The 14,767-nt window shown below is 52.1% G+C and overlaps 1 protein-coding gene across 2 annotated transcripts in view; it reads right to left on the bottom strand.

Annotated features, from left to right (window-relative positions):
* SLC4A3 (solute carrier family 4 member 3) overlaps positions 1-14,767 on the bottom strand; it is a 49,020-nt gene that overhangs the window by 14,110 nt on the left and 20,143 nt on the right. For both annotated transcript variants that reach the window (XM_067560338.1, XM_067560339.1), the window contains 6 exons: positions 14,302-14,482; positions 9,038-9,173; positions 7,698-7,878; positions 6,298-6,397; positions 3,396-3,580; positions 28-241 (listed from right to left, as the gene is read on the bottom strand). In XM_067560338.1, the coding sequence (XP_067416439.1) occupies positions 28-241; positions 3,396-3,580; positions 6,298-6,397; positions 7,698-7,878; positions 9,038-9,173; positions 14,302-14,482 (997 nt within the window). The remainder of the gene's footprint in view (positions 1-27; positions 242-3,395; positions 3,581-6,297; positions 6,398-7,697; positions 7,879-9,037; positions 9,174-14,301; positions 14,483-14,767) is intronic.

The following is a 14,767-nucleotide window of genomic DNA, read 5'->3' as shown; positions in this document are numbered from 1 at the left end:
TATCTGCCAAAAACAGAGTGAAGAGACCTTTAGCTTCCTGGACAACTCCTTCCTTCATGGACTTCTGCTCCCTCTCCTTCCTCTTCATCAGTAACTCTTTCTGGAAGGTAGCGATAGACCTGAGCAGGTCTTTTCCCTCCACTTCTGACGGCGGGATGACAATGCTGCAGTCCAGGAATTCATTGATGGCATTGAGCAGGTCCTGGCGGTCATCGGCCAGGTACGCGGCCTCGTGGAAGAGCTGCAACATAGACAAGAAGCTCAGCCACTCACAAAACATGACCAGACTGCTACTGCAGCTGCAGGAGCATGGCTCCTGGCATGCTACCACGGCCCAGCTGCCCCACACGCTCCAGCCTCCCATCTACTCTGGTATCTTTTCTCCTTCTCTTTCCTGTGTTGGATCAGCGCAAAGGAATGGACCCACTACCCTGGTATCCCTGTGTCTCTGTGTCTGAGCAATGTGCTGCTCATCTAGCCCAGTATCACAGCTCCTGGCACACCAGGGCTAGGCTATTTTAGGCTTTTCTAAGGTACTTTTCACCATTGTATCTAAATGCTGTAAGTCCATGAGATGCTCCTGCTAGTCCGTCATCCAGTCAGGCACTCAGGTACCACAGAGATGGATGGAGTATAACATTAGGTCCATAGCGCATAAAGAGCTCAGACCTCTGGCCCCGACTCCTGATGTGACACAAGAGAACGCCGTTCTTTCTAGTCTCATCTTGTGTGTTCTGCCGCACTGACAGACTAATGGGGAGGTATCCATGCTTGTGGGAGAAGGCTGGGAATTGTAAAGGACCATAATCAAGGCACAAGAGAACAGCGCTGCCTGCATTGCCCTCAGTATCTCAGAACGTCTGCAGTTCTGCTTTAAGATGATGCCTATAATCACGTATCACACTTCAAGCCTTCACCTAGGTTCCCGGAAGGGATTGTTTCCTCCAGTGCACAACTGGCCAGACGTATTCTGAGTGGTTTTTTTCACCTTCCTCTGAAGCATCAGAGATTGGCCCCAGCTGGAGACAGCACCCTGGATGGGAAGGACCAGAGTTCTGAGGTGGTACAGAGAATTCTCTTTCTAAATGCCTGATTGGGATGTCTTACTCCCATGCTCAGGGTCATTCTGACTGCCAGATTTGGAGTTGGGAAGGAATTCCCCCTGGGGTGAGATTGGCAGGAAGTGGGGAGAGGGGTTGCTCGTCTCCCTGTGCAGCATGCAGTGCGGATTGTCTGCCGGGATCATCTGGGCATATCTCACTAATCAGTTCCCTGCCACTGCCAGGTCTCAGGCACCGGTGGCACCTCGGTCTCTGCTGCCCTCTCCCTGTAGTGCACAGCCTCGTCTCCTGAGGACTGGAATGCTTTGGTCTAACTGAAGTCTGTGGGCTTAACATAGGGTAGCTGGGCGAAGTTTATTGCCTGCGGCATACAAGCCGTGTTATCAAAGGAGCTCTTTGTCTCTTCTGACCTTAAACTCTGAAACTATGAAAGAGCTTTGAATGCAAGGCACAGGGGGAAGTCAGTGCAAGGGGCGTCACAGAGACCTGAGCATAAAGACACATAAAAAGGGAGAGGCAGTCAAACGGGAATTGTCAGGGGAAGCCCTGCAAGGAAGAGGGCAGAAAAGGTGGCGCATAAGGCCACGTCTACACGCCGGGCTCTGAAGCGGTGCCGTAGCACTATAGTGTAAACGTTTTCTGCAGCAATGGAAGGGGTTTTCTGTTGCAATAGGTAACCTACCTGCCGAGCTGCAGTACTAGGTCGAGGGAAGCATTCTCCACTGACCGAGCCGCATCTACACTGGGGTTAGGATGTGAGCCCCTGCAAGCTGAAGCTATGTCAACCTCACTTTTCTGTGTAAACCGAACCTAAGTGAACGTTGCCAGAAGGGTTACAAGAACGAGAGGTTTCTAGACTAGAGAAAGCAGGAGGGACAGTTGCACAAGAAGAAAGCAGGCCCATTAACACCTGCGGGAGTTCAGTGAGGACTTTGAAATGGCTGAGGCGCTGCACTGCTGTCAGTGTCTGCAGTGACAGGGATGGGGAATCAGGACAGAATTAGAAGTCTGGAAAGTAGGTCAGGAACAGCTGAGCTCTCTGCAATACACAGACTCCCTGGAACCAGAGCTTCAAATCCTGGCAAAGCCAACTTGGCCCTTCATCCTTCCTAACATGGTGGGCAAATGATACCCAGCACTTGCATGGTCAAAGCACGGCACTAACATTAACTAGCTAACCCTCACACCCTCTGGGCCAGGTCACTATCGTTTTCCCCATTTCACGGATAGAGAAGTGGAGGGAGAGGTTAACTGGACTTCCCAAAGCGTCCCACAAAACGAGTGCAGAGCCAGGGTTAGAGCATAACAGGGCTTGGCTCACCAGGCCTGTCTCAGCCGAGTCCCACGCACGCACTGTGCATGTCTTTCAGATGAGCACCTTTGAAGCCGAGGAGCCACCTGCTCTAGTACTGAGCACAGGGCATTTGGCCAAACACCCTTCCAGTCACTCAAGTGTCCCTGTTATTCTCACAGTCCCAGTCAGTCCCTCTTATGCAATAAGCAGCAGATCCCCCCAGGCTTCTTTGGATGGGCTTCCTTCTTCTGGATCACGAAGCTGCACTCCATGCAGCCTAGGAGTCTCTGCTGACACCGATCTGGCTGTGTTTGTTACCCAGCAAACAGCTGGGTATATAAAGTCTGCTATGTACAATTTCCTGCAGCAAAGATGACCCTGAGAGCTAGTCCAGGGATGTTTCATTCTCACTCTCCTCCAACCCTGGATGTCTGTAGCAGGCGCTTACCATTATCTCTCTGTCAGAGAATGCATTTCACCAGCACATTATTCAGTGCTTAGACTCTGAGGCTTAGATGCTAATCTGCACCAGTCACTATCACTTCCAGCTCCTGGTGTCCGTGTTTCCTATGCCAGGTATTGGGCACAGACACAAAATGCATCAACCCTCCTCTCATTCTTCCTCTCCATTTCAGAGCAGACCCTCCCTCCTGCCTCACACTGCATGTTGGAAATACACATCAGACCCTTTGAACTGAGCGCAATGGCCTCTTCTCCCCTCCCCTTCTGAAGACCCCTTCACTCCTGCCCTTGGAATCTCTCCTTTTGTATTCACCTCCCAATTTAGCACTTCCTGTCCCAGCCTGATGTCTGTCCTGTCTCTCTCTTGGTCCTGGGCCATCCTACCCTGACCGAGGCCTCCCTGTCCCAGCCTTGGCTTCTCTGGTAAGACTCGTGCACCCCAACCCTCCCTGTCCAGTGGGGCCTTGGTCCAGTGTCACTGCAGCCTCCCTGTCCTGTGTCTGACCTCCGTCCCACCGGACCACCACCCTAACTCATTCCCCAGGCTCTAGCTCTGGAAAGCACAGCCAGCTCCTCACCTTGTCAGACATGAGGGTGGAAATGGACCGTCCAATTTCATGGTAATCCATGTTGGCCTGACTTGGTCCCAGCAGGACAAAGATGAACCTTACAGGAACTGGGACCTCCAGGACAGATTCCAAGAAGACAGCCTCATTGAGCCGGACAAAAGCCATAGTGGGCTGTTCAAGAAACTGCACACAACCTGCCGGGGCAAAGAACAAAGCCATAAGGACACGGCAGAAGTCAGGAATCCCAGGCAGCGCTGGCATGGAGAAGGGACCCTCTTGGGCACATGCTCAGCTTTGATGCCACATGGTAACTCTCTCATTCAGGTATATGACCTCCCTGCACCCTCTGCCAGGATGTGCCCCGGTAACATGCTGACAGTGTCATGCCTGAGGAAACGGGACCATGAACCTGAATCTCAGCTGTCGCTGAAAATACCAAGAAAGTCCCTTTTCTTGGCTTTGACAACACTCCTGACAGAAATCTTTGGATGAGGTTGGAAACGTATTGCGAGGTGGCCCTTGTAGTACCATTTGCAAGGTTGAGAAGCGTTTTCTGTTTAGAGCCAATTTTCAAAGTGCTCTACAATCCACCTGCATCCGGAGATTGGTCTGAACATGACTGTGTCAGCTGACGATCCAGGGTACAGTTAGTGAGAACAGAGTAGGGTCATTTGGTCAAGGGGTTCCTAAGATGCAGCACCCATCAAAATGACCTCATTTAAATATGTGCTGGCTCTTATGTATGTTTGCCCCACCACCAGGGGAAAACCTAGACAGGACTGATAAGGAACTGACATGAGCTTATCTCAGCTACTGAAAGCCATTAAGAACCAGCCACCAAGCAGCCCAGTTTTTAAAGTGCTTTAAAATGAACGGACACATTCAAATAGGCTTGAAATGTAGCCATGGTCAACTGTGACCAAGTGGGCATATGTTGTAATAATTTTATGAGCCCTGTATGTGCCGTGTTGTTACCCAGTGGATGGAAAAGGACTCTTAGAGCAGAATCAGACACATAGGTGTGGGTGTCACATGGCTGTCTGGGCCTGCTCCCCTGATCAATGGAACATTTGAGAAGATAATTGCAAATCCAATCACCAGGAAACTGACACCTAGCAACCAGTGCCCCAGAGGGGTTCAGATTTCCCCATCTCTCAACAGGGAGGCTGAGCAAACTTCCCCAGCTAGAGAACAAAGGGTGGAGGAGGTGTGAAGTGGGGGACAAGATCTGGCTGTTGGCAGGCATCAGAGCTCTCACCTGGGATCTGACCAGGCAGGTCAGACAGAGAGACAGACAGAGCTTGAACCCAGCTTGGCTGGCCTCTGGGCTAACCAGGACAGACTGTGCTTTAACCTCCAGTTCTTTAAACTGCCCTAAGGCTTTCCTGTGCTGTGTCCAGTTAAGGAATAAACCTGACTGTTCTGACAGCGCTGGGTGAGTGTTGCTGCTGATGCTGGGTGAGGTGCATTAGTCCTTGCAGAGTGGACAAGTCTCCCTCAGGGTCTGTCTCAGCGGGACTCGCGGAACAGAGCCCAGGATGTGAAGCAAGAGGGTTGCAGGCCCAGAGGTCGGGTCTAAAGAGGTGGTGAAGCTGCGTGGCTTTCCTTGGAAGAAGAGTGAGATCCCTAGGGGGTCTGGTGCACTGAAGGGGTTCCTCCTAGAGACCATTCCAAAATTGGGGCGTAGTCCTGATCCTGCGGCTCCGTGACATCTACTCAAAGCTTTGGTCAGGGGTGCGATTCTTCATCAAAATAGCTAAATCAGCACAGTCCTTGGCATGGACACAGATAAATCAGGAGAAAGGTGCCTTATATTTACAGTCCTGACATTTACAGCAATAAGCTATGCCAGTATAAGGACCTTTATAATGGTCTAACTGCATCCACACTAGGGCTGGTACCAATTTAACTATACCAGTTTCAAACTGATAACATTAAAACAGTACAAAAACTGTGTGTGGACAAGTCTTTAGTATGCCAGTTGAGAGCCTGGGATATAGTTTGCAGTGTCAATGTAGGGTCTTTTGTTCAGATGGCTCCTAAGATACAGCTCCCCTCAAAACAACCTCATAGGTTCAGCATTTGAGACCAGAAGGAACTATTAGATCATCTGGTCTGCCTGTTGAGCACAGGCCAGATAATTTCACTCCGTTTACCCCGTTTTGAGCCCAATAACTTCTGTTTGGCAAAAGCATCTCTTCCAGAAAGGCTGCCAGTCTGGATTTGAAGCCATCAAGAGCTGGAGAATCCACCACTTCCCTTGGGAGTTTGTTTCAAGGGGTAATTACCCGCACTAAAACTGTCTCTAATTTCTAATTTGAATTTGTCTGGCTTCAACTTCCAGTAAGTTTTGTATGCCTTTCTCCACTAGATTAAAGAGCCCTTTAATATCTTGTATTATCTGCCCAGGAAGGTACTTCTATATTGTAATCAAGTCACCTTTCCGTCTCTTTTTGATGAGGTGAACAGATGGAGGTCTTTAAGGGTTTGTCTATACAGAGAGTTAGTGTGTGGGATGCTTAGGTGTAAATCTACATGCCACTACCTTGCCACAACACTAACTGGCCATGTGTACCCTGCTGCCAGGCACTACAAGTTCTCCAGCCCTGGAATCATTTTTATGGCTCTTTTCTGCAGTCTCTCTAAAGATTCAACATCCTTTTTAAAATGTTGGTACCAGAACTGGAGACAGCGTTCCAAACTCTGTCTCACCAGTGCCATATACCGAGGTAAAAATCATCTCCTACTCGCTACTCCTGTTCATACATCTGTGACAGACGGCTGGCCAACAGCAGCTGTACCAGCACTCTGATCACTGGATCAGCAATTGAATCACCCTGTGTCTGGCTGGTCCCTGGCTTGCCCTCTGAACTGGGCCTCCCCAGTTCATTTTCTGACTGGCACCTCTTACCCACAAGGACCACGGATGCCTCAGCATCATCAGGAATCTTCTCCATCAGTTTCAGATATTTGCCGCGATGACCCTCGGAATTGTGGAGATGCAGATTTTTCTATCCCAGTCAGAAAGAAACATGCACAGGTGAGGACTGGACTCCTGGGCCGACTCCTCCCCTCCCCAATCCAGTGCTGCACAACACCATTTACACCTGAGCCTGATCCCCCACCCCCCACCCTGCACCTCACCGTTAATATCTGGGCTCGACTCTCCCTGTGCCACCATTTACCCGTGGGCCCGAGTCTCCCACCCGGTGCGGCGGGGCACTATTTACCCCTACGCCCAAGTCTCCCACCCTGCACAGCATGTCAGCATTTACACACAGACCCCGTGGGGGATAATTCATTAATGTTTATAAAGCACTATAAAATCTTTGGGTGGAAGGTGCTGGGAAGGGCAGAGGCTGAGTAGTATTATTTGTGTGTACTGCAGAGGTCCCAGTCATGGATGTGGGCCCCTTTGTTATGTACGCGTGTGGTTCCTTGCACAAAGGGAAGGTCCCTGCCCCAGAGAGCTCACAATCTAAGATAAGAGCTGACAGGTTGATACATCAAACCGACAGGAATGCTTGGGTCCAGTAACAATTGTTTTCCTGTCTCTAGACATCTGGGCATATGCTGATGATTGACAACATCTTCAGGGTGACAAACACAGTCTCTGAGCAAACTCCCCACCTGCTCTGCCCTTCTAACCACACAAGGACTGACAAGATCCAAAACGTGGCCGGGCGCCACATGTCAGTTACCTCCTCCTCTGCCATGGTGGCGAATCAGCCCCCACCTTCCAGAAGGAACTGGCTCCAGACCTCCTTCCCAGAGGCTTTCCCTGCACCAATTCCATTCCTCTACCCTCATCTTCAGCATCCTAACCAGCCTCTCAGTCATCCGTAGCACCACCAAGAGACAGAGGCATGCAGACTCTGAGGTAATGCAGCAGACAGACAGACAGACAGCACTGCACTGTCTACAGGGAAAGGTCCCAGCCTACAGTTCTGCCAGGGCAGCTGTCACTCGCACCAGATATTGAGGCCAAGATTTATCAAAAATGGGGGGTTTAAATGTAGGTTCCTAAATCCATATTTCGGCACCTAAGTCAGTGTCCTGGATTCAAAGCACTGATTGCCTTCAGTTCCTGCTGCGTCAGTGGGAACTGCTAGGCACTGAGCTCCGGTGGAGATCAGGCCACTTATTCAAATGCCTAGGTGTGGATTTCAAAGCCTCACTTTTATTTTTATTTTATGTTTATTTAGAGCCCCCAAAGGTGTCGCCCGTGGTCCCTGCCCCAAAGAGCTACCTGGCAGGGCTGGGGAATGCAGGCCCGTGGGAAGCAATAACTCACATGTCCCCTTTCCTCACCTCTTTGCACTCCGAGTCCTGGGATCTGGGGCCCACCATCTCGATGCGCTCCTCACCCATCAGAGGCACACAAGTGTCGGTTGTGTGGTTGTGGTTGTGATGGTGATTCCCCACTATCGAGTTCATACTGGAGCTGGAATGGTTTCGGGGGAAGAATCCCTCCTTCTCATCATTGGGATGGCTGGAAAGGACACCCGCAGCTTTCAAAAGTGCTAATGGGAGTCAATGGGACAGGCACTGCCCTTCGGCTTCAGCTCACAGCAGTGCTGACGGAAGGACACAGACACTCCCGTGGCAGCACTCAGCTGACACTTGTCGAGATCGGGAAGCCAGTACTGATAATTCATTCCCCACAAACCAGCTGTGGCCTGGACAGGAGATGTGTGGATTCCCCACTCAGAGATTCCTCTAGACAGGGCCCAGGCTCCCAGGGGAGCAGGTGGTGTTGGGAGACAGCAGACCAGGCCCTAATGAAGACAGGGACTGAACTCCCTCTGAATGCAGGAGAAAGGCTTATGACTCTGGCTGGTGCAGGACAGGGCTGAGCACCGGTGCCAGACACTCCTTTGGCAAGAATCAGGATTAAAGCAATTGATCTCTGAGCTGCTCCATTCACTCCACACACTGCTCCACACCACATCCCTCTCACTGCCCCACTGCGGCCCTTCTACCTCATTATCAGCTTGAGCCCACAGTCCCCACCGTGCTTTCACTCAGGGGCCATTTCCTCACCCACTCACCACAGGCCTTCTCCCTGTTCACTACCCACACTCCTTCCCTCTCTAGTCACCCTTCTTCTAGCAGCCCCTCAGGCGTTCCTTCCCGAGTGTCCTTGTCTTGCTCTTCCATTGCCTCCCCATTCCGTCCCCCACCACGGCCCTGCTCTCCCGCTGCCCCCATCAGGCTGTCACCCCTCCCTGCTCCCCCTCAGCATGGCCCTGTCTCCTCCAAATTCCCCTTCTCCCTCCCAGGCTGTGACACCCCCTTCACAATGGCCCTGCTTGTCCCTCTCTCCCCCCAGGCTACAACCCACCCCCCTACGCCCCTTCTCCCTCCCAGGTTAGGATTTTTCCCTCTCCCCTCCTGCCAGGCGGTGGTCTCCCTACTCCAATGAACACCCCCTACTCCCTTTCCTTTCCCCACTCCATCACGCCCTGAGAGATTCTAGTCCCGCCATCAGGGTCAGGCCCTATTCTGAATGCAGGCTGTGAACTCCACCCCTTCCCAGTCCGTTCCCTCTTGGTTCTGGTCCCAGCTAGCCACCGCTGAGTCTCTCCCATCATTCCTGTGTGCCCTCCCTATCACGCAGTCCCCCAGCTCCTCCCTTCCTGGCTACCTACCTGTGCTTGAGCAAGAGGGCACGCAGCACATTGGCTCTGTCCTCCCCTTTGATCTGGTCTGAGATAATCATGGTCTCCACCACAAGGTGAGCAATTCCCGGTAGGGTGGTCTGCTCAAGGTCCAGCAGCACAGCGCCTGAGAGGAGGGAAGGAAGGAAAGACAGCCGCTCATGGTGTCCATCTCTCAGCGTCCCCACAGACCCTGCCCAGACACTGGTGTCACCAGGGGACACAGCAAGCAGCAGCACTGCCTTCAGGCAGGACTCGGCGAGGCCCAGGAGCCTGGCAATTCCCCCTGGGCAGTCACAGACACAAAGGCATCAGCCATCTTTTCACACTCATCCCACCCACACGTGCCTCTGAGCCTCACCCCCATCCCACACTCTTCATCCCTCACACTCAGGGTTTGTCTGCACGGCAGCACCACAGACATCCGCACACTAGCTCTGATCTGCCTCGCTGGAATAACAAGCGCAGCGATGCCGCGGCTGATGGCTGGCAGTGCAGGCGGCGCGTTGCTGGGTCCATATTCCAGCGGCTGGCCCGTGCAGCCCCGGCTTTGCTGCTGGCGGTGCTGGAGCTAGCTGGATGTGCACCACACACTCACAAAACACAAATACACCACTCGCCCCTCACCCTCATAGGCGTGCACTGCTCGTGCGCACACACACTCACAAAACACAAATACACCACTCCCCCCTCACCCTCATAGGTGTGCACTGCTCGTGCGCACACACACTCACAAAACACAAATACACCACTCGCCCCTCACCCTCATACGTGTGCACTGCTCGTGCCACACACACTCACCCTCATACGTGTGCCTGCTTGTGCACACACACTCACAAAACACAAATACACCACTCCCCCCTCACCCTCATAGGTGTGCACTGCTCGTGCGCACACACGCTCACTGACTCTCTGTAGCAGGACGGCTTGCTCATGCGCTGGACAGCCTGGGACTAAGCCAGCCCTGATTACCAGCATTAGCCCCCGGAGAGGAGTCGGGGGCTCCAGTACAAAAGGAGCAGGACATGGCGGGGAAAAGGACAGCCCAGGAAACGGCAGCTCTGGCTGTGGACACTGCAGGGAGCAAGAAGCAGGGGAAAGCTCAGGAAGCAGCTAGAGTGAGGAAAACTCTCCAGCAGGGAGACTGGGAGAGACTGCCAAGCCCAGAGGGGACTGGAAAGGCCTGTGGAGAAGGACAAGATCAGGCAGGAGGTGCTGGGGAGCAGACAGACAGTCGCTCAGGGAGGTGGGGCTGTGCCCAGCTGAACCTGGGAGGAAGAGTGCCAGTTTGTGCTCCGGTTGTAAGACTGTCTGCTATTTTGGATTCTCAAGAGAGAGACGCTGCACTGGAGCGTCAGGATACACCTGAGGACTCGATGATTTGGACCCCAGGAGGGGATTGTTTGGCATGCCCATATTACATCCCTGGCTCACCTCACACACCCCACTCATAACATACTCACACCATTCACCCCCCTCTCTCCTAGACAGGCGCCATACAACATCCCAACACTACACACCCCTCTCTCTCGTACACACGTGCCACTCACCCCCTTACACTCCTCCCTCACACAGCTCCATTCAACTGCGACTTATTGGTGGACGAGCTATAGACGAGCTGCCAGCGGGTCACACAGACCATCTGCACAGCACGGGGCTTCACGCTGCCCTTGGGGTTTGCTCCCATGTTCCTGTCATTACCCTCTGTTCCTGACTCAGTGGTGGCAGGGAAGTAGCGTGGGGCAGTCTCTGTGTCTCTCTCCATCTCCCGGGATTGGGCAGTTTCCTCATCACTCGGTGATATAAAGTCTGTGATCATCCCCAGTAAATTATGGAAAGCTCTTTGCCTTTTTCTGGGCTTGGGAGTCAATGTAGGTATCTGTCCCCATCTCTCCTCTGTCCTGCTGCATAACCAGCTGCCCTCTCTGGGCTTGGCCTGGGCGTTGGGTCTCCTGGTTTCCCTCTCTGCACATGGAGTCTGTGTGTGGGGAGAGTCGGCCGTAGCTCTGCCCAGACCACGTTGGCGCTGGGGGGGGGTTGTGCGCCCGCTAACTCAGCTACTCATGTTACCTGGGCTGCTCTAGCAGTGGAAGCATGCTTTGCTTTGCCCCGGGAGCAATCTGCGGGGTTGCTGTGCCTGGGGCGCGACACTCTGGGAGTGAGTGGTGCTGGCAATCAGGGTTAGCGGCGGACCCTCTTGTGCTCTGTGGTGCGGGACAAAGGGGGCGTTTGCTGCACTGGCTGAGGTGGCGCCTGAAGTGAATGCTCTGTTGTGGGTGTCAAGGAGCAGGGGGAACCAGCCCAGTTCTGTGAGGTTCCCACATGCAGAGAGTTTGTTTGCAGAACTGCAACTGGACCACAGTGCTGAGTAGTTTTAGCAACAGTGTCTCCAGTGGTTTCTTCCAGGCACTGAAAGCCTGAAAAGCTTTTTGTCGTCATGCTGCTTTTCTTTTTTTTTTTTTTTTGCCAGTTTCATCTCTTTATTTTCTCATGAATGTAACTATATAAAAACATAAGTTATGAAACTGTCACAATGTGTCAGCTGGGGGGGGGGGGGTAAAAATGGAGGGGGGGGACAGAACCGTCAGTGAAACACAAAATGGGGAACCTCCCCCATTGCCTGTCCCCCCAGCTAAAAAACACAGGACAGCCCCCCCCACATCGGAGCCCGCTGCTTTTATAGGCTGTCTGAAGCTCCCTCCTGTGTTTATTCTGAGGCCTGGGTTTGTATCATTGCAGATGTATTCAGACTTGTGTCTCTGCAGTAACATTTTAGTTTGTTTTGGGGGCTTTTTCTGAAATACCCTCCTGTAAGGTCGGAGGCCTTGTGTTTTGGCTAAGATTCAGCCTTGTTCGTGGGCTAAGCAGTAGCAGGCATATCAGGAGAGACAGCAGCCACACGCTGAGTAGCAAGAAGTCACATCTTCACATTCCTGAAACTACTTCAAATCAATGTAACATCCGGCTGTTAAGAAGGTGCTACTGTCTTAATAGCACCTGCCACCACCAGATAAAGAAACAGATCTGAAGATGCTTAAAGAAAACGTCCTTTGCTAGCATTCTGCCTGGCAAGAAATCACTGAACAGTTGTGGTTGTAGAATCCACACGTCTGATTGTTCTGCCTGTATGGTCCCCAGTTCTCTAAGGTTTATCTGAGAGATTTCTGTCTGCTTCTTTGGTTGTTCCTGTCTGTTATATAACTAAGTGTGCACGATTTAACTCCATGCAGGTGATGGGCTATGATTGGTTAAAGAACTGCATTGTAATGGGCTGGGATTGGTGTTTTATAGTACTTTAGTTTAAATAATTGGTTACAGTACAGCTAAGCAGGACCCAAGTTTTAACTCTATAAACTAAGGTCCAAAAGGAAGTGCTTTGGAACCTAACTCCAGGACCCAGCCCAAGAAGATCAGAGCGGCCAGACCTCAACACCCTGCCAACCACACTGTGCAGAAGCTGGAGTCCCCAGATGATCTAATCCTGACTGGCCACCAGGAGACGTTTGTCTGCCTTATGGGGAGTGGTGAGCATTGTGTGCTTAGAGTATGTATTCTGTTTTAGTAATTGTTAATAAATAAAGAATAAGGATATTACTGTGTAAGGCTCCTTCACTGGTAAAAGATCCTGCAAACCCACAGTACTATACACCCGGAGCCCTATGAGTTTGGGAAAGGGTGTGGGTACTTATATTAACCAGGTTAGTTTCATTTGGAGCCCTATGGACTGGGAATGGGTGACCCTGAGCCCTAAAGTGTGAATTGAGTAAGGCTAGGTGCCTTCCCACCTAGAGCCCTATGGATTGGGAAAGGGTAGAGGGGTGTCTTTGAGCCTGAAAGTGTGAATTGGGGAAGGGTGGGAGTAACTAAATTAATCGGGTTAATTAAAGGGTTATGCCTTGAGCCCTACGGATTGGGGTAAAGGTGGGGTGCCCTAGTGTGTGGTCCTGGTATTGTACAAGGTTCTAGTAGATGCACATGTTTCTTTGGAGATGCGTTGCTCAGAGCATTTAAATCCAATACATATAAAGAATGCCTCTCCTGGGTGAGCAGGTACCTCTCCAACTTTCTCTCCCACATAGTCTGTACACTAGGAATAGCTCAAAGTCATCCTCTTTCCAGAACACCAGTAAAATAACAAAGTTCAGCTCAAATCTTCTCCACAGGCAAGGCTGATCCTAGGGCTCCTTCCTCAAGAGCACTCAGCCCACTTCCCAGATCCTCTACGTGTAGAGGGAGACTCTTCCCTCACCCCGCTTGACTGCATCAGCAGAACCCACCTACCCCTTTTTGGGCAAGATGAGGAGCCATCCTGTCACACACGGGCTCTGGGGACCTTTCATTACAAAATACAATAGAGTCATATCAGTGCTAAAACAGCAGCGCATTTGCCACCCCTGCTCCAACACAAACGCACTGACCAGCGAGCAGCAAACATGGCACACACCAGTCCCCCACCACAGCAGTCCCCACAAACCCAGCCCCAACCACTGCCCAAACGCTTGCTCATGCAGGGAGCTTCACCACAGTGGGAAAGGTCAGCAGACTCAGACTATTCCAGAACAGAGGGAGCGAGTTCCAAAGTCAATACCTCCACCCAGAGAATGCTCTGCCAGCAGTCCCAGCTCTTTCCTGCTGAGGGGGCTATGGCTCGGGCACCACTGCTGCTCCTAGCTGTGGATGTGTGGCCCAGGGGAAGAGGTGTCACCATGGTAGGAGTGGTTCAGGCCAGTCAGAGCTTCAGTCAATGTGACTCACTTCAACAAAACACCTCCAACCAGCAGCTCTCAACCGCACAGCTCTTGGCAATGGGGTGTCCCTGTTTCACTAGTTCCCATCGAGGTTGCCACAGTCTCCTGCCTAGAAAGGACCTGAATTTCTTCTGGTAAAGACAAACTTTGAAAAACAAAACCCTGTTTGGCCTCTTTATGGGCCCAACGCGCAGACCCTGACGCAGGGTGGGTGACACAGCAGTGCTCGGAGTCAGCAGTTGTGTCTGATAGAACAGGGGCCTGGCATGCCAGGGAGGGGACCCTGACATCCATGCCAGAGCCTGGTTACGCAGGCCATAGGACCCTCTCTCATTGCCGTAAAAGAACCTGGGTTGAGACATTGCTGAAATGTCTGTTGAGGAGACAGAACCCGTGAATAGCAGCTGCCCTACAAACGTCTGTCCCATCGTGAGGCCCAAATTCACCTGAGCAGTTCTGTCTTCTCTGCGGGAGCCCGTCGGTCATGCAAAGGCTGCTGTGACTCACCATGAGCAATGGTCTTCCTGAGCTCCAGCAGGCTGCGGAAAGAGAGTGAGGCTATGTGAGGCTTCCCCCATCGTGCTGTGTCCTCCTCCACATCCTCCTCAAACTTGATCCAGCGAGCCGTCTCCTTCCAGTGCATCTCCTGGTTCTTATCCACTACCAGCTCGTTCAGTTCCACAAACACCTGCCGGGATTAAAGCAAAGACATGAAACGCTACAGCAGCAGGGAGCCTCCTCAGCAGTACAGGTCCCACAAGCGATGTCACCTGGTCCTCTGCTCACTCCACCAGCTGACCACAGAACACTGGGCCAAAGAACTCTGTCCTTATTGACAAGGTGCTTGCTGACCCAGACCCAGGCTACCTAAAGGAATGGGTGAGCATGGTGTCCTCTCTCATGCTAACTTACGAAAGGTTTGGTGAACAGCAGCAGATAGAACAAATATGCCAGCGACAGTTGGCAGGAGCCC

The sequence above is a fragment of the Emydura macquarii genome, unplaced genomic scaffold (assembly GCF_026122565.2).
Source record: "Emydura macquarii macquarii isolate MOO-44397 ecotype Brisbane River unplaced genomic scaffold, CSIRO-AGI_Emac_v2 contig_2288, whole genome shotgun sequence".
NCBI classification, from domain to species: domain Eukaryota; kingdom Metazoa; phylum Chordata; order Testudines; family Chelidae; genus Emydura; species Emydura macquarii.
This window is presented reverse-complemented; position numbering and strand designations above follow the sequence as displayed.